The 26,383-nt window shown below is 62.0% G+C and overlaps 2 protein-coding genes across 5 annotated transcripts; one reads left to right on the top strand and one right to left on the bottom strand.

Annotated features, from left to right (window-relative positions):
- Window positions 1-2,601: 2,601 nt before the first annotated feature.
- Window positions 2,602-4,490, bottom strand: FNDC10 (fibronectin type III domain containing 10). Its single transcript, XM_090271438.1, has one exon. It carries the CDS (start codon window positions 4,322-4,324, stop codon window positions 3,632-3,634), a length of 693 nt encoding a protein of 230 aa, XP_090127564.1. The 5' UTR covers window positions 4,325-4,490; the 3' UTR covers window positions 2,602-3,631.
- A 10,247-nt stretch (window positions 4,491-14,737) lies between these two features.
- On the top strand, window positions 14,738-25,762 carry MIB2 (MIB E3 ubiquitin protein ligase 2). 4 transcript variants are annotated; one of them, XM_090268447.1, is made up of 21 exons: window positions 14,738-15,063; window positions 15,522-15,629; window positions 16,518-16,654; window positions 19,119-19,226; window positions 19,423-19,691; window positions 19,757-19,928; window positions 20,733-20,839; window positions 20,944-21,138; window positions 21,253-21,395; window positions 22,563-22,667; window positions 22,746-22,908; window positions 22,986-23,119; window positions 23,209-23,357; window positions 23,439-23,595; window positions 23,672-23,832; window positions 23,936-24,062; window positions 24,152-24,385; window positions 24,756-24,934; window positions 25,015-25,196; window positions 25,290-25,355; window positions 25,445-25,762. In XM_090268447.1, exons 5-21 carry the CDS (start codon window positions 19,445-19,447, stop codon window positions 25,681-25,683), a joined length of 2,760 nt encoding a protein of 919 aa, XP_090124573.1. In that variant the 5' UTR covers window positions 14,738-15,063; window positions 15,522-15,629; window positions 16,518-16,654; window positions 19,119-19,226; window positions 19,423-19,444; the 3' UTR covers window positions 25,684-25,762. The 4 variants fall into 4 exon arrangements, with proteins under 4 accessions (XP_090124573.1, XP_090124570.1, XP_090124571.1 ...); XM_090268444.1 differs by having other exon boundaries at window positions 14,741-15,063; window positions 22,563-22,908; XM_090268448.1 differs by lacking the exons at window positions 14,738-15,063; window positions 15,522-15,629; window positions 16,518-16,654 and adding an exon at window positions 21,479-21,586 and having other exon boundaries at window positions 19,146-19,226.
- The last annotated feature ends 621 nt before the right edge of the window (window positions 25,763-26,383 follow it).

A 26,383-nucleotide genomic window follows, 5' to 3' on the forward strand; every position in this document is an offset into this window, starting at 1 on the left:
CTAAATGGAGAAGGTGACCAAAAGTAACTTAGACTCTCAATAGCCGTGGCTCCAGGGACGGGCAGGGGCCTCAGAGAGGACGGCCCCTCCCGAGCTGCGGTGCCCACTCACCGCTCACCCAGGACGGATCCAGGAGGCTGGGGGGATTTGCAGTGTGAGAAACCGTTTTTGTTTTCACCTTTTTCCCCAAGGCAAGAAAGAAGGTGCACAGCGAAGAGGTGGGTACACACATAAATTAAACCAAGGCCTAAAAGACACTGAAACAGAGAAGAATTAAAAAATAGCTCTTAAAAATCATCTTCAGTCCTGGCTGGTGTGGCTCAGTGGACTGAGCGCTGGCCTGCAAACTAAAGGGGTCGCTGGTTCGAGTCCCAGTCAGGGCACAGGCCTGGGTTGTGGGCCAGGTCCCCAGCTGGTGGCGTGTGAGAGGCAGCCACACAGTGATGTTTCTTTCCCTCTCTTCCTCCTCCTAAAAATAAATAAAATATTTAAAACAAAATAAAAATCATCTTCACTCAAAAGGTGACTGGTTAAGGCCCACAAGAGAAAAATATGCTGGACACAGGCGCCTATGTTCTGTCTCCAGTTACGTGAGTCAAGCCAGGACCAGGGACAAGTGCTCCATCTGCATTTCAAATGCACGTTGAGGGACAGCTGGTAGCACATGTGGAAATCACTCTTATTTTGGGGGTGAGCAGGGAGTCGTGAACTGTTTTGTACACACAGGCTGTCACAGTGGGCATTTCAAGAAAGGCCAACATTGAGCTGGAGCAGGTGTGGCTGGGGACGCAGCCCTAGGTGCCAGTCACCGCCTGGACGGTGGTCATGACGACCCCAGTGAGTTGCCCGGGTGTCTGGAAGCCTGGCAGCAGCCTGTGAACTAGGTCCCCTTCCTGTCTCCACCTTCGGCTGAGGAAGCGGAGGCACTGAAAGGCTGTGTGGCTCTTCAGTGTTTCCAATCCAAGCCAGTTATTTCTGTGTAAGAGAGGCTTCAGTATCTTCAGGCAAAACCTGCACCTGGAACAAGGCATCTGGACCCAGCTCCAGGGCACGGGGAAGCCCTGAGGTTCCTGGGAGAGCAGCAGGTCCCCAGCAGGAAGTCTGAAGTGGGAGGGGCTGCAAGGGCAGAGGCCAACATCCAGAGGGGGCTAGGGGGCTGGGAGGCTCCTTCAGGAGGTGGGGATGGAGGGGTCTGGAGAAAGTTCACTGTCTTTCAGGTGGACAAGAGGGGCTATGGGAAGGAGCCTGGGTGTCCCTTGCACCCCTAGGAGGACGATGAGGCCACCGTGGGGGGGGGGGGGGCAGCTTGTAGTGATGTCTGGGAGCTCCCAAGCAGAAGTGCTTGGCTGGCTGCCAGGTGCATGCCACCTCTCAGGCCTGGCTCGCCCAATGGACCTTGCTGGGCAGGTGGCTGGACTCTGGGTCTCTTGAGAAGCCCCGGGACCAGAGCCCTGAAATCGCGTGTCTGGAGAAAGCTGTGGGTCGGGGTGACCAGCCTTTCCATGGGCTCATGGGACAGGTCTGTGGCTCTAGCTGGTATGAGCTCGAGCCCAGAGTCAGGAGAGTGGGAAGGAGGAGAGCAGGCCTCAGGGAACCAAGGGTCCCTGGCTCTGGAACCCATCTGCACCCAGGAGCTATAGGATGGACCAGGGAGCCTCAGACTGGGGTTGCTAAGGGGTTCCACTTGTGTCCTTCACAGGTGGCCTGGGGCAGAGGCTCTCCACCTGGCTGCTGGAAGTGGAACCCAGCCCACCCTTCCCCTCCCACCAGAGGATGTCACTCCAGAGCCCCCCCCCCCCCAATTTTGCTCCTGAGTCACAGCAGCTCCAGGACCTCAAGGACAGACTAGGTGGGGGAGGGCCCATGGGGAGGGTGGGTGGTGAGCTAGTGCCTGTCACACAGAAGGCTCAGGTCTACTGGCTGTCCCTCCCACCGCCAGCTCTAGCACCACATGAAGGGCCCAGGTCAGGGAGGGGGCCTTCCTGGAGCCACCTAATTGCTGCTTGTCAATACCCTGAGACCAGGCTGTTGCTAACTGCAGTAGGTGCCCCACTACCACCCAACACTGCAGGCCCCGGAGACGTTTCCCCAAGTCTGAGAGTAGGCAGCCTGTCTGTCCCTCTGCCAGAAACTGCAGGGGCAGGTGGCTCTGGGGGCTGGCTGCACTTGACCAGGTAAAGACCCAGGGCCAGCCACTGGGCTGCCACTCAGGAGCTTGAAGGAGCTGGGGAGAAGGGCCCCACTCTTTCCCCTCACCGTGCACCCCTCCCCCCATCTCCCAAATAAGCACACAGACAGTGGTTTTAGTCTAAGAACGATGAACATTTTACACACTGGCACCAGGCTCACATCTGACCACACCACGGGCAAGCAGAGCAAAGACAGAGGTAGGGAGTGGGTGCTGCGGGGGTACCAGCGGGGTCCTGGGGTGGCTGGTGGGTGTTGGGGTGAGGGTGACAGGGGTTAGCCACAGTGACTCCAGGAGCGCCAAGTCCAGGGCAGTCACGGTCAGGGGGCACGGTGCATCCCGCCAGGGGGTCAGCGCAGGAAGCAGCCTCGGCCAGGGTGCTCAGGTCCGCCTGGAGGGGAGCAAGGCGAGCCTTCCATCCGCAGTGGGCGTGCGGGTCGCTGCGTCGGCAGCCGATCCTGGGGCCCCAGCCCCCAGCACGGGAGGAGCCGGGGCGGTGCCGTCCGTCACACTTGGGATCCAGACCACAGTGCAAGCCTGCATTCCACAAGTGGGCTCCCTCTTCCTAGCCACCTGCCCCCACTCACCACGGAAAGACCTCATCAAAGGCAGCTCTGCAAAATGGAGGGGGGGTGGGGGGGGCGGGGCACCCAGCCCTGGAGAACTACAGGGTCAAAGAACACTCACCCCTGCAGCAGCTGATGCCGGGCTCCGCCTGCTGGACTACATCCTGGCTCCCAGCTTGTCAGACGTGCCCACAGAGACACGCTACGGGACACTGTTTACAGAGGCTCCTGCAAAGCTTGAAGGGGGGTCCCCAGGAGGACTCTAGCCAGGACACACAGCCAGACAATCTCAAGACAACAGACCCCCCTTGGACATCACAGGACAGGGTGGTTGGCTCCTGCCCAGGTGGGCCCAAGACACTAAGGCACAAAGCTAACCTAAGCCCACTGGGGTGGGGTGGGGTGGGAAGAGGACAAGCTCCAAGGGGACCTTGAGCGGGCAAAGCACACAGTGACCAAGCAGTGACAGCAGCCTGGCTTTTCCAACACGGCACAGACTGCAGGTACAGGATGATGACTGAGGGGTGGGGGTGGGGTGGGGGAGGGGGGGCTATTAGCTCTTGCTAGAAGGGGCTCTATGTCCTGACGGTCCCTGTAAAGGCCTTTGGAGAGCAGGAAGAGCCCTGGATGCGGCTGGCACCCCTGCTCGGGCCCAAGGGACAGTTCCGAACTGCATTCTGGGAAGCGGATGCCAGGCTGGTAAAGTCGTTCGATGACTCCAAGCCCCTGGTGCGGGGGGGCCGGTGCCATATCCGTCTCCAGCAGGCCCTGCGCGGAGATCCTAAGGAGGGAGCAGGAACCAGGAGGGGAGGGTGGGCGTGGGGGCTCCTTGGCATTTGTCCGTAGACAGAGCCCCGGCGGGTGGCCACTTCCAGCTTCAGGGCTGCCTGCGCAGGCCCGGGCGACCGAAGGACGGGTGCATGAGGTTCTCTGTGATGTAGGCCACAAGCAGGCAGATGACCACGAGCATGACGCAGATGGAGCCGCCCACCGCTGTCATGGCCACAACGATCTCCCGCATGCCGGCCGGCTCCGCGGAGAACTCCACGCATTCGGTGGGGCCCGAGAGCTCCGGGGCGGCGGCGGCGTGCTCGGCGCGCAGAGGCAGCAGCTGCAGGCACAGCCGGTAGCGCACGCCGTCGTGCACGTCGGGCAGCAGGTAGTCGCGGCAGGAGGCCCCGAGCAGCACCCGCTCGCACGGGAAGCGCGTGTAGGCGCCGCGCCACGAGCAGTTGAGCGCGAAGGCCCGCACGCGCGGCGCCTCGGCCGGGGGCAGGCGCCACTGCAGTAGGACGCTGCGGTTGCGCAGGACGCTGGCGCGCAGCAAGTGGCCGGCCGAGGCGTGCACCGCGCAGCTGGGCGCCTGGCAGGTGAAGCCGCGCGCAGGGCTGCGGAAGCACAGGCGCCCGCCGCCCGCCTCCGGGCCCTCAGGCAGCACCTTGTAGGGGCACCAAGGCGCGTCGGCCCCCAGATCCCAGCCCGGGGGCGTCGGCGGAGCCGTGGCGCATGGAGGCGGCGCGCAGGCGGCCAGGAGCAGGAGCAACAGCAGCGGCGGTGGCGAGGAGCGCATCGTGCTGCTGGGCCAGGCGCGGCGGGGCGCGAGGAAACGGACGAAGGCAGAGGGTCACGCGGGCCGCGCTGCCACCGCTGCCGCTGCCGCTGCCGCTGTTCTCCGCGCTCACCAAGCGCACCGCACCCTCCGCAGCAGCGCGCTCCAGCCCGCCCCCGCGCCCCTGCGCGTTCGGACCCGGCGCGGTGGCGAAGGCGGGGCCGCCCCACGCCCCGCCCCCTTAACCCTCGCCGGGCAGCGGCCTGTCAGCGCAGAGGAGGCGGGGGGCGGGGGGGGGGGGAGACGGCCCCTGTTCCCAGCTGCGTAGATGTGTTGAGATCCGCGCAGTCCACCTGCCCCTCCATTTCTCGCCGTGTAGCGCAATCTGGCTCCCTGCTTCCCTCGGTGGCCCCGCCAGGCTTTCCGAGGCTTTCCCGTGGGCTGTGGTGGGCTGTGGTCCTGGGTCGTGGCCCAGAGGGCAGCTCCGTGACTTCCGCAGGCCACGCCTGTCGGGGACATGGTCCTTCTGAATGGGGATGAGAGGCCCCGGCCTGGAGCGCGAAAAACCCCCGGTAACGCTGCCCCATCCTGGACTCACTCACAGTGGAGGCCTAAAATAAGGGTCCCGCCTGTCCTCACGGACAGGAGGCGGCAAGGACAGAAAGGCTCCTCAGCCCCCAGGGCGTCTGTCCCTCTAGAGTTGGACAGCGCCGACCAGGGAGGGTCGCGAATGGTGAGGCTTCCTTGGGTGAAAACTTTTGTCACTGTTCACACAGAAGAGGCAGCTACAGGGAAGACCACCCTCTCCTCTGGTTAATCCCTGGGGTAGCCATCCCGATGGCCCCAGGAGCAGATCAAGGCTGGACAGACAGCAACTTCCCTTCCCCGGCGAGCCCACCTTCTCCCACCCGTGTCTTCAGAATGGGCCCCCAGACCCTCGCCGCTCAACCCCGTCCCTGCCTGGTCTCCTAGTGCTCCAGAGAGCCCTCCACGGCCAGAGGACCCCTGGCCAGGCCTGTCCGACCCGAGTGGCCACGAAGCAGGGGCACCTCCTGTTCAGGGAACATGCGTCTGGCTGAGGGGCCAGTGTGTCATGGGCAGTGAGGTCAGGAAGGGCCTCTGGGTGCTGTTCTCAGCTGGGGGAGGGAGAGGAGGGACTCGATGGGCTGCAGTGCTCACAAGATATTGGCCCCCAGCTCTGGACAGCCATGGAGCACCCCACCCCACCCCCAGCCTCACTAGTTCCTGGTCATCCCCCCAAAATTCGGGTCAGAACCAGATCTCAAGGCCTCTGCAGCTTGTTGGGACCCTAAGCAGGGTCTCCGGGCCTCTGCACCACCTAGCTTGACCCTGCCCCTGGCTCCTCCTTTCCCCCCAGGTGGAAGGCCCTGGTCCTGGACTCCTGCCCCAGCTTCATGGGGGACTCAGGAGTTCCACCAGGGAAGCAGAAAGTGATGGCGATCTAGGGACCCCCATGACACTCCTGGACCTCTGGAGCATGCTCACATCAGTCCCAGTGGAAGCCAGAGGCAACGGCAGACACTCCGCCCGAGGGACAGGAGCCCGGTGGCAGGCAGAGCAGAGGCAGGTGACAGTGGTGGGAGGGATGCTCTCCACACTTACAGGTACCCGAGGTGTAGTTTCAGGGCAGCACCCGGTAGGTAGACAGCCTTTGCTTTCCATGTTTATTAGAAAGATTATTTCAGAGAGAGGGGAAGGGAGGGAGAGAAACATCCACGTATGGTTGCCTCTCGAACGACCCAAACTGGGGACCTGGCCTGCAACCCAGACCTGTGCTCTGACTGAGAATCGAACCAGCAACTCTTTGTTCCGCAGGCCGGTGCTCAATCCACTGAGCCACACCAGCCAGGGATGCTTTCTGCGTTTTGATATTGCAAACTTGGGGACAACGGTGCCTCGTCCTGGTCATCGGGATCAGCATCCTGGGCGTTAAGGTTGCCTCCGGCTGCGGCAGACGACCGCCGCCACCTGCTGGCCCCGTGGGGGTACTGCCGCGCGGGGCCGCGACTTGGGCGTCGGCATTTGTACGTGAACTTTCCACTTGAAAATTCTTCCTGTCCTTTTTGGACCCTTTTGGCTCATTTTCTCAGTCTTTTGCCTGTAAGTTGCAAATAGTTCTTCCAGTTTCTGGCCTCTGGCTTTGCCTGTAATGGTCCAGCCAGGCAAAGCGCTTTACTTGGCGTTTCGTCATTCTTGGACTTGGGGTCGTGTTTAGGGTGCCTTCCCAGTCCTGAGGCTAAAAAGGGGTTGCCTTTTGGGTTCCCGGCACTTATGTAGTTTTATTTATTCTGCACCTAATTTTGGTTAAGTCGGGACATGTTCCTATTTAAGGCACAAGCTTGGGATTCAGCTTCAGTATTCTCTCCAAGGACTTGTGAGGCGTCCTGGACCCCACAGGCTCAGCCTGCGGGGTCTCCGCTGTGTCCCACGCCGTTGTAACTGTTCGGGTCTGCTAGGGCTAGCACCCCTTCATCACTTTTATCGTTCAGGTCCCACAGACACGTTTCTGGCCAAGGCCGGTGAGAGCCAAGCCCGAGCAGAGGTCTGGCTGGCTGCCTGACCTCTCACCCCTCCCTTGGGCAACATGTGCCGCCCGGTTCTTTCCCACACCGCTGTGCAGCAGCATGGCCGTGACCCTGGGTGGGCACGTGCCTCAGCTCCCACTTCTCAGTGTCCTTCCCTGTAAATCAGCCCTGACAACGCTGTGCCACCTGTGAAAGCAAAGGTGCCCAGGTCGTAGTTAGCATCAGAAAGCGATGATGGTGCCACTCTGACTTGAGCGAATCACAGAGAGAACAGACTGAAGAGTGGAGGGCCGGGGGTGGGGGAGGCATTCATTGAAAATCTGCATTCTGTGGAGTTTGGCATCCAGGCTCCCTTCCCTACTTTGCTTCCGGGAGGAAGCCTGCCGGGTCTGCATCCTGGGAGAAAACAAAAGGGTCCCAGAAAAAACGTGCGGCAGGTGGCCCAGGACGGCCCTGCAGGGGCCTAGGGATGCTGAGCCCCACTTAGGCGGGCCAAGCGTCGGCCCAGCTGGTGAGGGCCACACCCACTGCTCCCAACATCCACACGTCCCTCATTTCGTAGTGCCCTCACCACTAGCTTACCTGGGCATGTCGCCTGGCATATTCCAGCTCCCCTTGCAGCTGTGTGTGCCAAGTCCTGGCCAATGGGATGTCAGGGGTACCACACCGCCCCCCTCCTGGAGGAACCAGCCCCGGACCACCTGGTACCAAAGAGAAGACCCATCCTCTGTCTTGTTGAAGCCACTTTTCCTTGAAGCTTTTCTGACACTGTCAGAGGGGCATGGTCCCACCTAACCCAGTGTCCCACTCCTACAGCTGAACAGGGACAGATGGCTCATCAGACGTTTGATGAAAGCTTTCAACCGGAAGTGGAGAGCCCAAGGCAAACAGAGGAAAGGAACCTGGATGAAAGCATCAGTGCAGAAAGCAGAAGAGAGGCTTTTAAAAATCTATAATGAAGCTAAAACGAGGAAAACTGCGCCTCTCAAGAACATTATGCATGAAAAGGAATCAGAAAACATAAGCATGAGCCCCGAAAGATAAGACTGTGAAAGCCCAGGGCGTGTTCACACTGCCGGGCAATCAGCAGCTCCCCAGCTCTCAGGGGACGCTGACCTGACGGGCCTACGGCTTCACTGAAAATGTTTCGTAAGAGAAAAATGAACTAAAGACCTATACTGACATCATGGTACACACAAGAATAATTTAAGAACGTCACATCTGAAAGAGAATGATATACTTATAGTTCATGCTAAATATCTACACACTTTTTTTTAAAGAATAAGTAATTCATAGAAATCCCATTAAGTAATCTGGAGCAGCATTTGGAAAAAATACACCTATTGACGGACTTTAAAAAAAGATGGTGGTTTCATCTGCGCAGCCACAAGATGTCTCTAAGGAGACAGGCCCTTAAAATGCGGTGTTTTGCGCATGGTGGCTCTGTCGCCACGTCACTGCTCAGTGTTTGTGAGGGGGAGGCGCTGTTGGTCCTTATGCTCATGACTCACCCGCTAGGACGTCTGTGGCGCCATCAATCTTACGTCTGTCTGGACCCTGCCTGGGATGGGAAGGAGGGGCTCCCTGTCCTGGAGGGGCCCACTCCGGCCTTCCCTGCTGTTTCTATCCGGGCTCTGCCTGTTGCTGATCTTGCCCTAGCCTACTGCTTTCTATTGTATAATTCTTTTTAAATTTAATCCTTATTGTATTTTTTCCCATTGCCATTTAATCCCCTTCTGTCCCCTCCCCATTGTAATTCTGCCAGTGACTTCCACTCCACCTCGTCCAGCTTCTGCTGTTGGGGATGGGGGCCTCTTGTTCCTCTCAGGAGGAGGAGGGGGAGTGGGGCAGGACCTGACCTGCAGCTGCTCTGAGAGCTGCAGATGGGCCTGCAGGGCCTGCTGGCACGTCCTGCTCCGTTGCTCCTTCCCTGCTCGCTTTCGGCTCTGAAACTGGTGTGGTTTCCTTGGAGACCAGTTTTTTTTCATGAACCACATCACCAGCTGCTTCTCTTGCTTCTGAGCTGACGAACTGTTTTGCTCTTTACGGGTTGGTTCATTTTTTGTGACCCTTTGTTGGTTGCTTTCCTTCCATCAGTTTGTCGTGTGACAACTGTTCAATTTTTAAAATTTTATTGATTTTTTGAGAAAGGGAGAAAGAGAGAGAGAGAGAGAGATCAATTTCTTGTTTCACTTATTTATATGTTGCTGGTTGCTTCCTGTATGTGTCCTGACCCAGGATCGAACCTGCGACCTTGGCATATTCGGGGCAACAATGCTCCAACCAACCCAGCTACCTACTCAAGCAGGGCAGCTGCCATCCTTTTCCTCGGTGCTGTAATCTCTCCTCATTGGAGCCACATGGCTCCGCGCACATCCCCCCTGCCACCTTCAGTGCCCTGGCCCACGACCGCCACGTGCTGTGAGGGCTGCCAGCACCGACTGTGCTGCTTTGGCTACATAACAAATGTCTGTCTGTGACAGCCGGTAGAATTCCAGCCACAAGCATTTTTGTCAACAACACAATTTGATTCTGTTCCTCTTCTTCAGCCATCCCAGGCTCAGTCTGTACTTCTTGGGGAGCCATAGATAGCCTTCTGGTGACCTCTACACTGCCAGCAGCTGTCAACTGATGGTCACTGGCATCAGTTCGATGCCAACAGGGATTCCCAAGCTGTGGTGCAGTGAAGGAGGGAACTTTATTTACTGCAAACAACTGGATGCTGTGAAAAAGGCATGGCCGTCAGGCTGATTCAAGGCCAGACCCCTCTTCGGCGAGACAGCTCTGCTCCATGATGGTCAAGCTGCAGAAACACACCCTTCTGATCTCATGGGAAAGGCGGCTCCAGGGCCCACGCGGGAGCTGGCTTATATAGACTGAAGTCCCTGCCCCTGGTCACTGATTGGTTACGATAGGTCTGCTCTGATTGGTCAGAGCTGGGGAGCGTTGATTGGATGGGGAAAGCCTCAGTCCTATTGGTTGCAATAGGATTCCAAGACCGCCTTCATAAGGGCGGCTCAGCGGGCAGGGCACAGCGCAGGCAGGCAGTCGGGCCGAGCCGGGTGGGGCGGCGCGGAAGCTTTTCCACCACGTGCAGTTGGCGTGAGAGGCGCCTGTACGGAAGGGGCTGCTAGTTTTTATTGTTTTCATTTGAGCCATTAGCCGCCAGGAGTGCTTCCTAGTCCTCAGCATTCACACAGCCCCACATTCTCAGGGACCTCATCTTTCTCATCACTGCCAAGTTTACTTCTTCAGCACCTTCTGTGGCCTTTAATTTGGGGGGCAATTGTGAACGTTGTAGTTCATTTCTTTGCTGTCCAGAAGCTCCTCTTTGGTCAATACAAGCTAGAGCCGGTGCAGCCTGTCAGCCTGGATCGTGTTGGCACGGGAATGACTTGCGTCCCTTATTGCTCATTCGGGGGCCAGCCACTGTCCTCCTGCCCACACCCCAGCTTCCTGTCTCAGAGGCTCACCTTCTGCTTCACACTGAGGCCGACTCAGACTGCAGCCCGGAACCACAGCAGCAAGGTTACTTACGTCCCACTCCGGTTCCAGTGCCCTGCTGTCCCCACCTTTCCCATCAAACCTCGCCAACCGTCTCGATGCTTCTACAGCTTCACAGACAAGATCCAACGTAATGAAATCCTGACACTGCCTACCCAGACGTAGCGTCAGATCCCACAGGTTAAGGGTTCGAGTCCTATAAGGCAGTCTCTGATCAACTGGGTATAAATTGGAGGTTTCCATGACCCTGTTCTTAGGTCTGACTGATCGGATAGAGCTGCTCACAGAGCTCGGGAAGGTCACTGACTAGGTCGCCAGTTGGCTGTAAAAGAACTAACTCAGGAACAGCCGGGTGGAAGAAATGCGGGGGGCTGCTGTGAGGAAAGGGGCACAGCACTCCCCCAAACCTCCATGTGCTCACCAACCCAGAAGTTCTCCGAACCCCACCTCTTTTTTGTTCGTTTTATGGAAGCTTCATTAATTACACAGGCACAAATGGTTATGTCAGCCATTGGTGATTGACCTAATCTCTAGCCCCTCCCCTCCCCTTCACGTCAGGGGGAGGGGCTGAGTTCCAATCCTGTAATTGAGTTGTTGGTTCTGCAGGCAACCAGCCCCCATCTTTAGGGGCTTCTCACAAATTGGTTAAACGAAGCTTGTTATGAATATCAAAATAAGCTTTAATACTTTTCACTGAGGAAATGCAAGAGTTTTTGGAGCTCCCTGCAGGAAACTGGGGCCAAAGACCAAATATACGTACTTCTTATTATAAGTCAAATATCAGAACTGAAATCAACAGAAGATGGAAGGTAAATTTAAGGATATGTACCAGAGGAAGAGGTAAACAATAGGATTAGTCCAAGAAGTCCCATCAGAATCTTAATGGAACTCTCATTGCGAGCACATAGAAAATGTTAGGGGAATGTTCTTTAAAAAGCTCCCAAGGTGATGGACACGAGCCTCTGGAAGAGGACAACTGTGTGCACAGGACCATGAGCAGAAGTACCACAACGAGACATTGTAACCAAACGCAGGTCCAGCTGCCCAGCTGCTTTGAAAGCCAATACTCGAGAGGCAGGTGCTATTGTAAAGGTTTTATTCAGGTGCTGGCAGTCTAGAAGACAGGGGACTCTTGTCTCAAGGTCCATCTCAACATCTCACTGCAGGAAGAGAGGTTTATAAGGAGGGAGAGGGACAAGGAGAACAAAGAGATCAGGGGGAGAGGCTGTGGACGTGCTTGTCTAGGTCTTTAAAATCTGCATCTGGGAGCTGGTTGGTGGCAGCCAGATTCCTGCAGTTGTGGTCAAAGCCATTTTTGTACAAGCAGGAACTGGAACTGCTGATGCATGCAATATGCTTACAAAGAAACTGTCAGTCTGTGATTTCTTTTTATTAGTTTGTTAGGACATTTTATTTTAATTCCATTTCATGGTAAGTCAGAGTAGTATAAAGTTTTTATTCCCTGTTACAGTATATCATTGTGGCAAGTGACAATACTGAGGAGAAAGGAGATCCTAAATGCTTTCACGGAGAACAAACAGATTACGTGCAAATCAGAAATTAGAATGGCTTTTGAGATTTTAACTGCAGCCTTGGGAGCTGAAAACCAAAGCAACTGACTTCAAAAATCTTGAAGGAAAAGTATTTCCAACCTAGAATTCTCGTCGTCGGCAGCCGTCCGTCTCGAGAGACGATGGCGTAGCTTCTTGAGAGTCTATCTGCACCGCCGAGAATGGCTGTGCAGTCCGATTCGGGAGTGACAATCCCTGCCGCACTTGGTACAGGTGAAGGCAGATGGCCGTTGTTGCTGCTGCTGACGCTGCTTCCGCCTCGATCTTTTCTGGACCGCCTCCTCGTTGCGCGCAGCCTCCGCGCGTGACGTACCTTGCCTGACCGCGAGCCTCCAGGCTAGGCGGTCGTCTGCTTGAACTTCCCATGTGTTGAGATTGATGGAGCATTGTGTCATGTCCTTTTTGCAGATGTCTTTGAACCGCAGTTTTGGGCGCCCTGTCATCCTCTTGCCTTCTGCTAGCTCGCCGTAGAGGAGGTCTTTGGGGATACGGCCTGCATCCATTCTTTTGACATGGCCGAGCCACCTGACGCGTCTCTCGCTAAGAACTGCATGCAAACTGCTCATATTGGCTCGCTTCAGCACCTCGGTGTTGGGGACCTTATCCTGCCAGGCGACATGCAGGACGCGTCGCAGGCACCTCATGTGGAAGCTGTTGAGTTTGCTTTCGTGCCTTGCGTAGGTGGTCCACGTCTCGCTGCCATAGAGGAGAGTGCTGAGTACGCAGGCTTGGTAGATGCGCAGTCTGGTTTTCTCAGTGAGGCTGGAATTGTTCCACGCTCGCCGGTTCAGTCTGGCCATAACTGTGGCTGCCCTGGCGATTCTCCGGTTGACCTCCAAGTCGACTGACTGAGAGCTCGAGATGGTGGACCCGAGGTAAGTGAAGTCGTTGACAACCTCCAGGGTGTATCCGTCGATGGTGATGCATGGGGGAGTCCCCGTGCCTTGAGCCATAATATTCGTCTTCGTCAGGCTGATGGCTAGTCCGAACTCCTTGCATGTGTGGGAAAGGCAAGTGACTAGCTGCTGGAGTCCCTCTTCGGAGTGTGATGTCAAAGCTGCGTCGTCGGCGAAGAGCATCTCACGGATGAGCACCTCTTTGACTTTGGTCTTGGCTCGTAGACGGGCCAGGTTGTAGAGCTTGCCATCGGATCTGGTGTGAATGAAGACACCCTCGCTGCAGTCCTTAAAGGCGTATTGGAGGAGCATGGAGAAGAAGATTCCAAACAGCGTAGGCGCGAGGACGCAGCCCTGCTTTACTCCGCTGCTGACTGGGAAGGCCTCAGAGGTTGCGCCGTTGTAGGACACCGTGCTGTGCATGTTGTCGTGAAAGGACATGACCACAGCAAGCAGATGTGGTGGACAGCCAATCTTCCGTAGCAAGCTGAAGGTATAGAATTCTATACCCTGCCAAACTATCAATGAGAGTGAGAGTAGAAAAAACACATTTCAGACATGGACCCTTCCCGAGAAGCTACTAGAGGGCTGACTTCAGCAAAATGAGGGAGTAAACCAAGAAGAGGGAGAGCATAGATCCCAGGGAACAGGGACTCCACTACAGGAAACAAGCAAAGAGATTCACAAGGATGACCACAGAGAAAAGCTCAAGGTGACAGGTGTGCATGGGCTTTGACAGCAGTCTGTCTGGACCAGAACAGGAGGACAGAGGGCTCTGGCACAGAGTTCTCCAGGAATTAAATAGTGTGTGTCTGAGCCTCTGGAAATTGTTACAATTAGGTTTATGGCAAAGATGTTAAGAGGCTTGGGAAAAAATTTAGCTGTGGGTTAGGAATACTCTAGGCATAAGAAAAAATACTAAGAAAAAAATAAAAATACTAGATATTAACTCAAGAGGAAAAAGAAAATACTGTGCAAGAATGGAGGCACGGTTTTATGCAGTAACAGGAAGCAGCGAGCAGTCATTGAAACGCACCTGGGAAGTTGATGTAACCCTAACGGGCAGGGAGGTCCCGTGGCCATTGGGAGGGAGGGGGAGGGGTGTTTGGAAATCAAGTTCTCCTTGACCTTTTCTGAAAGTCCACAGAAATGTCCAAATACATAAGCAACTAGCAGCCTCTGGTTTAGAAACATGGCGGTTCCTGTCGCAGGAAAAACTAAAAGAATTTCAAATATTTGCCTCTGCGGAACACCCAAGGGACAGTGATTTTACTATGTCCTCAGTTCTGCGTGAATTAAAGCCGTGTACTGCCGTTACTTTGATTTTAAAACAAATTACGTCAAAAGAATTGGCCTCGTCACTCCGTCCGCGAGGCCGCAGCAGCATCGCTGCGGACAGATGCCCAGGTCCCCGCAGCCTCCGTCTCCCTGGTAACGGAACGCGCCTCCAAACCCAGGAGCGCCACGTAGGGTCCGGCGAGGGCCACGCGCCTCGCACACTTACGCACTTCCGGCACAAGCTCCGCCCCCGGAACTGAGAGGTGGGACCCCAGTCCGCGCACCGCTCGGATTGGATAGTTAGGCTCTGGCCGCCTGGAGCCGAGTTCCATCCCTGCGCGTGTACGGCGCTCGGTGACGTGGGGCGCCAGTGTCCCCGCGCGCACCCGACAGTGAGCCCGGTCTCTTCCCGTCGCGGCGCACGACGCCCGGCCCCTGCCCCCCAGCGTGTTGACAAGTTCGTGAGGCTGCCGCAGTTCGCACCCTTCTGACGGCGTGCATTCCACGCTGTCAGACGCGAACGCGCCCGGCGTCCGCGGTGACGCAGATCCAAGCTGGGGCCCCCGCTTTTCCCGGCGAAGCAGGCCTTCCCATCGTTACGGTGTCAGGGCTTCATCCATCACCCCCGCCCGGCCCCCGCCTGCTGCGGCGCACCTAACAGCTGCCTGCGTCAGCGGCCCCGCGGGGCCTCCTCGGAGTCGCCGTTCAGGCCCGCCCTCGCTCCCGACGCTCGCGGGCTGCGGACTACAATTCCCGGCAGGCTTTGCGCCGGCCCCAGGAGCCCGAGCGCTCGCTGGGGGCTTCGGCAGCCTTGGTCGGTGGGCTGGGGCGCGGCGGCCGGGCGTCCTGGCTGTACCCGGTGCTGGGCAGCTGGGGGGCTGCAGGCCGACCGGCTGGTTGACAGACTCGGTGCTTCTCAGAGCCCGGGAGCCCCCGCGACAAGCGGGCGGGTCGCAAACTTCCCGGCAAGTGGAGCGGTCGGCGGTGGCACTGTGGCCGGGGCCGGGGGTGGGACGGCTGATCGAGGGAGGCCGATGGAATGACAGGGGGCGGGGCAGCTCCGGGCGCCTGAGATGGGGGTCAGCGTCGGGGTGCGCCCCCGGCCCGGCCCTGTCCTGCCCTCGCCAGCCCGTCCAGCCCTGCGTCCCGGCTTCCCCCGCGGGCCAGCGCTAGTGGCCAGGACGCGGCGCCGGGCCCAGACGTCTGCAGAGCCGGGGCCGCCAGCCCTGCGGCTCCACTCCAGGCGGCCCCGGACCCCAGGGAGCCCCGCAGGGCAGGAGGCAGGCTCCTGGGGCAGCCCTGCGTGTCGTGGGCGCTGGCCAGGAACGGGCGAGCCGACAGCGGGCCGCCCCAGGAGCAGACAGGCCAGCCCCGGCCGCGCGGCCCCGTCGGAGGTGCTAACTGCGTGTCTCCGCCGCCACAGGGTCGGGGCTTGCGCGGAGGCTCAGTGCCTGTGCCCAGCTCTCCAGGCACCAGGGCTGCGGCCCAGCAGGCGCAAGGCGGGCAGCGGGGGGACTGGACGGCCAGACAGGTGAGCTCTGGCAGGGCTTGCGGCGTGGTGGTTTAGATCTGGTGCTCTCGCCCGTGGATTGATTTTGTCTGATGCCGCATCAAAGGGGCTTTGCTTGCTTTTGAGTGTGACGGGGTTGATACGTAATCGTGCCTCTCTCCCTCGGAGTTCAGAACCAGACAAAATAAGCAAAGTTGCCAGACAGACCCTTGGCGGGCACTGGCAGGGCCAGGCACCAAGCAGCCCACGCGAGTGGAAGCCCTGGCAAACCTGGCCCTTCCTGGCAAGTCCCCTCTCGCCATTCCTTTGTGACGTAACGGTCATGACCCGACCCACAGGGGCCGGTGCAGTTGGTGGGGCAGGACACTCCAGGCTGCGGGGTGCCTGAGAGCTTCCATCCCGGCAGTGACCACCCTGCACTTCCTTTGGGCGACCCCCTTGTCCCCCAGCAGGTCTCAGGCTGGGCCAAGTTGGCTTTTCGTCATCCCTGTCTCAGTGCTCCCCCCACCCGCTCCTCAAGGATGTCCACCTCTGTCTCGGCCAAAGCTGCCACAGCACAGCAGCCTGTGGACTGCCCACCCCCAGTGCTGATTCTCAGGGTGCAGGGGGGAGTGGCTGCCTTTGTTGCCCTCAGTCTTCTCTTCACTCAAGTTTATTCCTCTGAATAAAGGCATTTTGTTAACTTCCTAGCCAAACGTGCTTTAATCTTTATGGCTCTGAAGGTTTCCAGTGAAAGAGTGACAAATCGGGGCACCGCGCTTGTACACGGTTCCCTGCGTGGTTCGTGAAGAGCTCTGTCCCCCGTGAGCTGGCGGCTCCGGGCAAAGAAGGGGACGAGCAGCCGCGAGGGCAGCCCCAGGGCCACCCGTTTGGGTGAGACAGATGCCTTTCAAACCCGTCTTTCCGCAGACTTGCGGGCCGGCCGCCTGTTCGGTTTGCTGTGGTCTGTGTTGGCAGTGGCTGCTGGTTTCCGACAGGGAGTCTTGGTGGCCGAGCGAGTTTGTGAGCCGGGAAACAGCAGCTAAATGTCTGGTGTGTGTTCTAAGGTGAGTTCCAGTCTGGCCGAAGCGTGTCCATCACAAAAGGTCTGCCGCTCTGGTGGCCTCGGAGGCAGTTGCCACATTTGTAGCCACAGCCTCTGAGGGGTCTGGTGCCGGAGCGGTGCCTGTGCACGCGGGGAAGTGGGCACAGCAATGTTTCTGGCAATGGAAGAAGAAATGCCTCTCTGGGTGAACTTCCCGCTAGAACGGGGGTCCCACTCTGAGTCCCACCTGCTCTGACCCTGGTCCGTTCCCCACGGCTGCCCCTCGGCACACACCCGTGGGGACCTGATGTCATGTGGAGCCCAGTTGGCCACGTGCTGGGGCCCAGGGGTGACAGTGGCTAAGACCAGGCAGGGAGGCAGTGGCCTGGAGAGCCAGCTGGCCGGCCTCGCCTCCCAAGGGTCCCAGGATACTGTGCCAAGGTGTGCCCGCAGCCTGGGAGCTGGGGGCCGCGTCAGCTTGGAGCGTGCAGCGGGGCAGCGGGCAGGCGTGGCTGCGGCCCTGCTCCTGCTCCAGGTGACCTGTGCCTGACCGAGGTGCCGGAGCAGAGTGCGGACTGAGACCTCGGGCTGGGCTGTGGGGGGGGGGAGGTGATGGGAGGCTCCCAGACCGGGCCTGCCCCAGAGCAGACGCTCCTCTGTTCTCCACCGTGCTGGTCCGGGTGGGGGACGTGGGGGTGGGAGAGGGTGGCCCCTGTGGGCTTGTGGGCCCCGGGAGGGCCGGCGGTGGCTCGCTGGCTGGGGCTAGAGGCGGGCGGTCAGGCTGTGCTAAAAATACCGGTGTGAAGGCACCAGATACTGGCCAGAGGCGCCCTGGTGAGCCTCCCCGGCTGCTCCATGTGCAGCGGCCCCTGGCTGAGACCAGGGCCACGCCTGCCCTCCTGGCGAGGTGCCCCTGCCCTGGGTCTTGTTGGAGACAGTCCTGTGGCACATGGCCAGCGGATCCACAGGCCACCCCATCTGTGGCCAGGGCGCCGGCTAATGGCACTTGGGTCCTTTCCTGCTCGAGTATTTTATCTTGGGTGGGGCCAGTTTGGGGGCTCTGCAGCTGGGGGCCCCTGCAAGCATGGATCTTCAGTGGGGCTCTGTGTCCCACTTGTCTTTCGCGGCCTGGAAAGAGGCCACTTCGACCACCCGCAGCTCACTCGGCAGGTGTGTCTGGGCAGGGATGGGGCGTGGGGGGGCCTGGCCAAGGGCAGCATGGGGCCCGTGTCCTGCGGGGCAGGGACAGGCCTCTGCTGCCAGCGGGCCACCCCGAGCCAGGCTGCTCTGCCTGAGTCACACGCATGTGACACAGCTGCTGGTGGGGAGGGCCAGGCAGGACGCTGAGGCCACCTGTGGGTGTCCTGCCCTACCCAGCTGCTAGGTGCAGCCCACACGACCCCTCCCCTTGCCTGGGGCTTGCTGGGGCCAGTCCAGGTGTCCTCACAGGGTCGTTCTTGACGTGGATACTTGGGTTGTGGCAGGTCTGGGTGTGGCTGTGCTCCGTGGGAGGACCAAGAAGCCCTTGCTGTGGCCCTGGCCTTGGCTGAGGTGGGCCGGGCAGAGGGTGGACGTCAGGTGACCTTGGGGTCAGGCCTGTCGCTGGCTGGAGCAGGAGTCGGAGCGCCGCTGTCTGTCCTCACAGGGGCTGGCAGCTGCCTGAGTGTGCCTTGGCAGCCCCCCAGCAAGCCCCAGGGTGCCCCCAGCCCTGCCTCGTCTCCCCCAGCTGCAGGGTCCTGCTCTGCTCCATGGGCACAGCCCCTAGAGAGGGGGCGGGGGCTGCCGCCTTCCCTTCCAGGAGGCGCTCAGCCCTCTCCTCCGACTCCTGGTGTGTTCCCTCTGAGCTGCCTTTCAAGCCCATTCCTGTTGCTGAAGAAACAGCAGAAGAATCAGGAAGGGAGCCCGGGCCCTGAGTGAGCCCAGTTTGCGCGGCGAACGGGCACGCATTTCCGGGTCAGGGAGTAGCGCCTCCCGGCCCGAGAGCCCCCGTAGCCGCCTCTCGCCTCTGTCCCCGGGGCCCCACTGCCTGGACGCTGCCCGTGTTTGCGGCCTTTCTGTCTGTGGAACCGGCTCCGGGCCCGTGGCTGCTTCCCACCAACGGGTGCGTGGTTCCCTGCCAGCGCTGCTGGTGGAGCCGAGTGGGTTCCTGCTCCCTCGGGGCCAAACCACCCAGTTCCCACGGGAGGACGGAGAGCGGGGTGTACACACCTGGGGCCGCCAGGCCTCCTGAGGAGCCCGGCCATGGGCTGTGACCCGCGGGGTGAGCAGCGGCCAGTGACCCATCACGTGTGGCGGTTGCTGAGTGGGGGTGTCTGCTCTGTTCGCTGGGGTGGGCACCTGGCGACACGTGGCGGGTCTGAGTCCTTGCGGGCCGGGCCGGCTGCGCCCCGGTCCCGTTGGGTGCCCCAGCCTTTTCCGCCTCGTGGGGTCTCCATGGGCGGGGACGCCGCCCACCCCGCCGGCTGCACGTCTGTTCTCTCCGTCAGCTTTGCTGCCTGACCTCCATCACGGCCTGGGAGCCACGTCCACTCATTCTTAGACGCCCACAGCGGGAGCTGCTGGTGGGCATTTGCTAAGGGGACCGGCCCTGCCAGGTTTGTTCCCTGGGTCCCTGGGATCCACCTTCCTCTCAGGGGACTGCCCCCCGCCCCACCTGGCTGCCGCCGCTGGGTGGCCACGGGCCTCCCGCGCATGCTCGCCGCGCTTCTCCCCACCCGCGCTCCCGGGTGGGTGTCCACCCCGCTCTCCCTGGCAGCCCGACTGTGGCCTGAGGGTGCCCTCCGCCTGCAGGTCCCAGAGCAGCGCCCCCACCATGGACCCGGACCCGCAGGCGGGCGTGCAGGTGGGCATGCGTGTGGTGCGCGGCGTGGACTGGAAGTGGGGCCAGCAGGACGGCGGCGAGGGCGGCGTGGGCACGGTGGTGGAGCTTGGCCGCCACGGCAGCCCCTCGACCCCCGATCGCACGGTGGTCGTGCAGTGGGACCACGGGACCCGCACCAACTACCGCGCGGGCTACCAGGGCGCGCACGACCTGCTGCTCTACGACAACGCGCAGATCGGTGCGTGCGCGGGGCGGGCAGGGGGCGGGGCGCGCCCACCCGCCCTGACGCTGCCCCGCCCCCAGGCGTGCGGCACCCCAACATCATCTGCGATTGCTGCAAGAAGCACGGCCTGCGGGGCATGCGCTGGAAGTGCTGCGTCTGCGCCGACTACGACCTGTGCACGCAGTGCTACCTGAGCAACAGGCACGACCTCGCCCACGCCTTCGAGCGCTACGAGACGGCCCACTCGCGCCCGTGAGTCCCGAGCCCCTGCAGACACGGCTCGCGGGGCCCCGACAGGCGCCTCCCACACCCTGTTCCCCAGGGCAGGGCAAGGCCTTCCAGAGCCGTGTCCTGGCAAGGTGGCCAGGGTCGTGGTCGCTCCAGGGCCCTGGACACAGACACCAGCCCCCACCTGCTGTGGAAGGCAGCCGCGTCCACCGAGCAGGGCGGCAGGGTGGTGGTGCTGTGGACGGGGTCTCCTCTGACCTGGCTCCCGCCCCAGAGCCAGGCGTGGCTCCCTGGCGGCGGGACAGGGAGGGTGGCTGTGTGTGGCCGTGGGCCTGGCGGTGGGCAGCCCACCCTGGAGCCAGGCTCTCCACATGGCTGAGGGGGGGCTTCGGGTCTGGCCAGAAAGCTGCTCTGCTGTGGTCGGGAGGGGGCCGCTGGGCTGGGGTGAGCACCCAGAGGCACTGTCCGACCCCTTGACTCCCCACAGTGGCCTGAGGGGGGGCAGGGGCCAGCTGTCGGGCCCCCGTGGCCACGCCTGTTTCTCATTCCTCCATTAACCGTGTGCTGAGCTCAGAGGACAGCCCGCCAGAGGGTGTCCTGCTCTGGGGGGCTGCACACGGAGGCCATGTTGGAAGGGTGTGCCTGGGGTGTCCTCCCAGCCCGGCATTCGGCCCGGGCCCCTGGAGAGGCGTGGTCAGCAGGCCCACTCCGGGCCTGGCGTCTGGAGGGCACCGGCCTGCTGGGTCAGCCGTCCCGGCCCTGGGGCAGAGGGAGCGGAGGGCCCGTCCCACGGCCATCTTGCATGGCCCAGGACACACTATCTTGTAGGGTCATGCTGAGTCCCCGCCAGGGCCTTCCAAGGATCCCGCTGAGGGGCATCTTCCAGGGCGCAAAGGTGGTGCGGGGCCCCGACTGGGAGTGGGGCTCGCAGGATGGTGAGTGGGGGCCAGCGTGGGTGGGTCAGGGCTGGGCTGTCACTGGCTGTGGTGGTCCTGCGCGGCATGGGCTCAGCCTGCTGGTGGGGCCGCTGCCTCTCCAGGAGGGGAAGGGAAGCCAGGCCGAGTAGTGGACATCCGTGGCTGGGATGTGGAGACGGGCCGGAGCGTGGCCAGCGTGACGTGGGCTGACGGTACCACCAATGTCTACCGCGTGGGCCACAAGGGCAAGGTGGACCTCAAGTGTGTGGGCGAGGCGGCTGGCGGCTTCTACTACAAGGAGCACCTCCCGAGGCTCGGTAAGGGCTGCCCGGCTGCCCTCCAGCCCCACTGAGCCTGGGGCGGCGCGGGGCGGGGGCCAGCCTGGGGGATCTGCAGGGCAGGGCTGAGCGGGCCCTGCCGCCCGCCTCCAGGCCAGCCAGCGGAGCTGCAGCGCAGGGTGAGTGCTGATGGCCAGCCCTTCCAGCACGGGGACAAGGCGAAGTGTCTGCTGGACACAGACGTCCTGAGGGAGAGGCAGGAAGGCCATGGCGGGTGGAACCCCAGGACGGCAGAGGTGAGCTGCCCCGCCCATTTGTCCTGTGCCCTCCCCTCCCCACGACCTCTGGACCCCCAGCCACAGCCTCCGGGACCCGCCAGTGTACTGGACAGACGGGCACCGTGCACAGCGCCACGGACCGTGGGGACGTGCGTGTGCAGTTTAGCCGTGAGACTCACTGGACCTTCCACCCCGGGGCTCCCACCAAGGTGCCTGGGGGCTGGGCTGAGCCCCATCCACTTGCATCTGCACCCCGTTGCAGACCTGCTTGGCCCTGGAGGAGGAGTGGAGGGCCTGGCAGGGTCCTGAGGACGGGCCAGGTGGGAAGGGACAGAGGAAGGCGAGCCCCTGAGGGCCCTTGTGGCTGGGCGGGTAGGCCAGGCACCAGTGCCCTCCTGAGGGCCAAAGGAAGCTGCCCCGGTGCTGCGGGCGGAGGCCACTGGCTGGCTCTCCTTCTGAAAGGCTGCCTTGGGCGCTGTGTGGGAAGCATGTGGAGAGGTAACAGGCTCTGTTAGGACAGAGGGCGGTGGGCAGGGCACTGGGGAGAGCAGTTCACAATGAGCAGTGGAGGAGACGGGGTGTCGGTGGGTGGCCGGAAGGAGGGACATCTACAGATGGGGGCCCTGGGATGGAATGGGTGCCAGGGAGGGCTGTGCCATCGCTCAGCTCAGGACCTGGAGTCCGGGACCCCAGGGGCCTTCAAGGAGGACATGTTGGGTCATAAGACCGGTGGTCTGTAGAGCGAGTCCTGTGCAGGTGAGAAGTTACCAGGAAAGGCTGGGGGGTGGGCGTGTGGTCCTGACCCGGCCTCCCGCGGGGTTCTGGCCCTGCCTCTTGGTCCTGCTGCAGCTGCACCCCCACACCCTCCCTGGCTAGCCTGGCCCTGCTCCCCCACCTGTGTGCGGGGACAGGCCCCCTTGGGCTCCACACTAGCCCAGAGCTGGTTTCTGTCTGCTCTGGACCCCGCTGCTGCCCCCTCCAGCCGTCACCCCCACGGCACGGGGCTGAGCCCCCTAGGGCAGCCCTGGCCACCTGCGGCCCTTGCCCTGCCAGACCCTCTGGCGGTGCTTTTGGTCAAGTTCAGGCCGTCCCGCCCTGTGGAGCTCTGTGGGGGCGCCTCCTGCTCCAGGACCCCGGGCAGCTGCACAGGCTTGGGGGCCCCTCACAGGCCTCTCTCTCTCTCAGCACCCCTCCTTCTGGGTGGGTGACGTGGTGCGGGTCATCGACACCCTTGACACAGTGAAGCGGCTGCAGGCCGGGCACGGCGAGTGGACAGATGACATGGCACCCGTGAGACCCCCACACCTACCTCCACCCCCACCTCCCTCACTCCCCGGCGGCCTGCCTGTGACCCCGCCCCCTCCTCAGGCCCTGGGCCGAGTGGGGAAGGTGGTGAAGGTCTTTGGAGATGGGAACCTGCGTGTGGCGGTCGGCGGGCATCTGTGGACCTTCAGCCCCTCCTGCCTGGTGGCCTATCGGCCGGAGGAGGATTGCAACCTGGACGTGGCTGAGCGAGCCAGGGAGAACAAAAGTGCGGGCGCCCAGTAACGGTGGCTGTGGGCGGTGGGGCTGCCCCGGCCACTGCCTCACCTTGGCCTCCCGCCCCAGGCTCCCTGAGCATGGCCCTGGACAAGCTGCGAGCCCAGAAGAGTGACCTGGAGCACCCAGGGAGGCTGGTGGTGGAGGTGGCCCTGGGCAACCTGGCCCGGGCGCTGGACCTGCTGCGGAGGCACCCTGAGCAGGCATGCTCCTGACACCCTGCCCCTTGTCCCCAGGCCCGGCCTGCTCCTGGGTGGGGGCTGGGGGCTGAAAACTGACCTGCTTCTGGCAGGTGGACACTAAGAACCAGGGCAGGACAGCCCTGCAGGTGGCTGCCTACCTGGGCCAGGTGGAGCTGGTGCGTCTGCTGCTGCAGGCCCGGGCGGGCGTAGACCTGCCAGATGATGAGGGCAACACGGCTCTGCACTACGCAGCCCTGGGGTAAGGCCTGGCGGTGGGCGCTGTGGGGCCGGGCCTGCAGGGCGCCGGTGGGCACCGCACCTTCCTCTCCTCTCCCGCCAGGAACCAGCCCGAGGCTGCCCGAGTGCTCCTGACCGCAGGGTGCCGGGCCAATGCCCTCAACGGCACCCGGAGCGCAGCTCTGCACGTGGCTGTGCAGAGGGGCTTCCTGGAGGTGGTGAAGGTCCTGTGTGAGCTGGGCTGTGACGTCAACCTGCCAGTGAGTGCTGGGTCCCCTGTCCCTGTCCCTGGGGTCACAGAGACCTGTTGTTGAGTGACCGCTGGCCCACCAACAGGACGCCCAAGCAAACACACCGCTGCACTGCGCCATCTCTGCGGGCGCCAGTGCCAATGGCATTGTGGAGGTCCTCACCGGGGCGCCAGGCATCGACATCACCGCCACCAACAGCCAGGGCTTCACCCTGCTGCACCACGCGTCCCTCAAGGGCCACACGCTGTGAGTCTGGGGAGGGCACACAGCCAGGAGCCAGGCTCCTGCCATGCAGCTGGGCCACTCTGGGGACACCCGCAACCCTGGACACATGTCCCTGCTTCCACAGAGCTGTCAGGAGGATCCTGGCTTGGGCACGGCAGCTGGTGGACGCCAAGAAGGAGGACGGCTTCGCGGCGGTGCACCTGGCCGCCCTGAACAACCACCGGGAGGTGGTACAGATTCTCATCCAAGAGGTGTGGATGCAGAGGCACCAGCCAGCCCAGGGACTGGGAGTGCTGGCCCATCAGCGTCCCTGGGCTGAGCCGTTCCCACCCCTCCCCAGGGCCACTGTGATGTGAACGTTCGAAACCGTAAGCTCCAGTCCGCACTGCACCTGGCCGTGCAGCAGGCCCATGTGGGGCTGGTGCCCCTGCTGGTGGACGCTGGCTGCAGTGTCAACGCCGAGGATGAGGATGGGGACACGGCCCTGCACGTGGCATTGCAGCGTCATCAGCTGCTGCCCCTGGTGGCTGATGGGGCCGGGGGGGACCCAGGGCCTTTGCAGCTCCTGTCCAGGGTGAGGAAGTGTGGATCTGGGTGCTGGAGAGGGGGGCTGTGGCACCTGGCTGCCCACATCCACTGCGGGTGACCTGGGAGCCAGGTCCTCTGGGGGTGTGGGGCAGCGGTCTGCAGGAGCTGTCTTCTGCCCGAGTGACCAAAGCAAGGCCAGCAGCCCTGCAGCTCTGTGCTCCTGACCAGCCTGGGAAGGGGTGTTTGTGGGGCCGGTCTCAGGACTCAGCCCCTCCCTCTGCCTCCATTCCCGCGGCCTCAGGAGGAGGGGCGGCCACGCTTCTGCTGGAGGCAGCAGGCAGAGCCTGCAGAGGCTCCCGTGGGCCAGCGCTCCCCTCGGGACCTGCAGCTCTCACGCGCCTCTGCCTGCCTCCCAGCTGCAGGCCTCGGGGCTCCCGGCTGGTGCAGACCTGATGGTGGGTGTGGCAGTCGCCTGCTTCCTGGCTCTGGAGGGCGCCGATGTGAGCTACACCAACCACCGCGGCCGGAGCCCGCTGGACTTGGCAGCGGAAGGGCGAGTGCTCAAGGCCCTACAGATCTGCGCCCAGCGCTTCCGGTGAGCCCTGCGGCGCCATGGGGGCGCGGCCAGCATCCCGGCCCCGGGCCCTTGCCATCCCTCTCCTCTTCCACCTGCAGGGAGCGGCAGACAGGTGGCGGCGTGGCCCCTGGCCCCAGGCTGGTGCTCAGCACCCCCAACACCGTGACCAATCTGCACGTGACGGCGCCTTCGGGGCCCGAGGCCGCCGAGTGCTTGGTGTGCTCCGAGCTGGCGCTGCTGGTGCTCTTCTCACCGTGCCAGCACCGTATGGTGTGCGAGGGTGAGTGCAGGGGGCTGGGGTGGGGCGCGGGGATGGTCCCCGCGTCGGTTCGGTGCAACCCTGCCCGACCGAGTGCTCCCCCCACCCCCGCAGAGTGTGCGCGCAGGATGAAGAAGTGCATCCGGTGCCAGGTGGTCATCAGCAAGAAGCTGCGACCAGGTGGGTTCGGGGCGGGCTTTGCACCAGCCCCTCATCCCCGCCCCCCCCCCCCACTACCAGGCCAGCGCCTAACCCAGCCCCACCCGCAGATGGCACAGAGGTGGCCAGTGCGGCCCCTGCGCCCGGCCCGCCGCGGCAGCTGGTTGAGGAGCTGCAGAGCCGGTACCGGCAGATGGAGGAGCGCATCACCTGCCCCATCTGCATCGACAGCCACATCCGCCTCGTGTTCCAGTGCGGCCACGGCGCCTGCGCGCCCTGCGGCGCCGCGCTCAGCGCCTGCCCCATCTGCCGCCAGCCCATACGCGACCGCATCCAGATCTTCGTCTAGCCGCGCCCCTGCCCCTCGGGGGCGTTCCACCACCACCCCCGGGAGCCCCACCCCCGTGTTTTATAAAAAGATTCACGCATTTGCCTGCTTGGTGCCTGCTTGGTGGGATCCGGCGGGTCTAGGTCCTCCTTTGCACCGGAATGTTCCGGCCCCTCTGCGGGTGCCCAGGCCCAGCTGGTGGCCCAGCTCTTCCGCCGTATGCCCTTCCCAACAGCGCATCCCGCCTTTCCCAGGGTTCCGGGACCCAGACCCTGGCCTCTGGGCCGGAAACATTCTCCCTGCACCGGCCTCCCCCTGGGACCCCTGAGCTGTCCTGGGTGGGCGGTGGAGACAGGCCGGGACCAAAGCTGCACCCGGTTTTTGCTGCAGGTTCTGGCATCATGGTTAAGTAGGGCGGGGGGGAGGGGCGCGTCTGTTTTAGGCCAGGTGCCCTGCAGGGTCTCGGGGCCTGGGGAGACGGCGGGACATAGGACGGGGAGGGCAGTTCTTCTGGGTAAATATTGAGCCATGGAGAGTGGGGCGCTGCTCCCGCTGGGCTCAGTGGCGGCGCTTTCCAAGAACCACCCGAAATGCTCCCCTGGAGCCTCGAGGCTGCTGGCCAGGCACTTGGCGCTGACCCTGCTGGCCCAGCGCACCGCGGTAGTTCCGGGCTCAAGGCCTGGATGGAGAACAGGGAGGGCCGGGACCCTTGGCCTTGTCT

Source organism: Furipterus horrens, unplaced genomic scaffold (genome assembly GCF_987537825.1).
Source record: "Furipterus horrens unplaced genomic scaffold, mFurHor1.1.pri manual_scaffold_3, whole genome shotgun sequence".
Taxonomy (NCBI): Eukaryota; Metazoa; Chordata; class Mammalia; order Chiroptera; family Furipteridae; genus Furipterus; species Furipterus horrens.

Excerpts from the sequence above, each read along its gene's own strand:
- FNDC10 (XM_090271438.1), bottom strand. The coding sequence starts at position 4,324 with ATGCGCTCCTCGCCACCGCCGCTGCTGTTGCTCCTGCTCCTGGCCGCC.
- MIB2 (XM_090268448.1), top strand. The coding sequence starts at position 19,445 with ATGGACCCGGACCCGCAGGCGGGCGTGCAGGTGGGCATGCGTGTGGTG. Across the intron at positions 19,692-19,756 it reads CTACGACAACGCGCAGATCG|GCGTGCGGCACCCCAACATC; the intron begins GTGCGTGCGCGG and ends CCCCGCCCCCAG. Across the intron at positions 25,356-25,444 it reads CAGCAAGAAGCTGCGACCAG|ATGGCACAGAGGTGGCCAGT; the intron begins GTGGGTTCGGGG and ends CCCCACCCGCAG.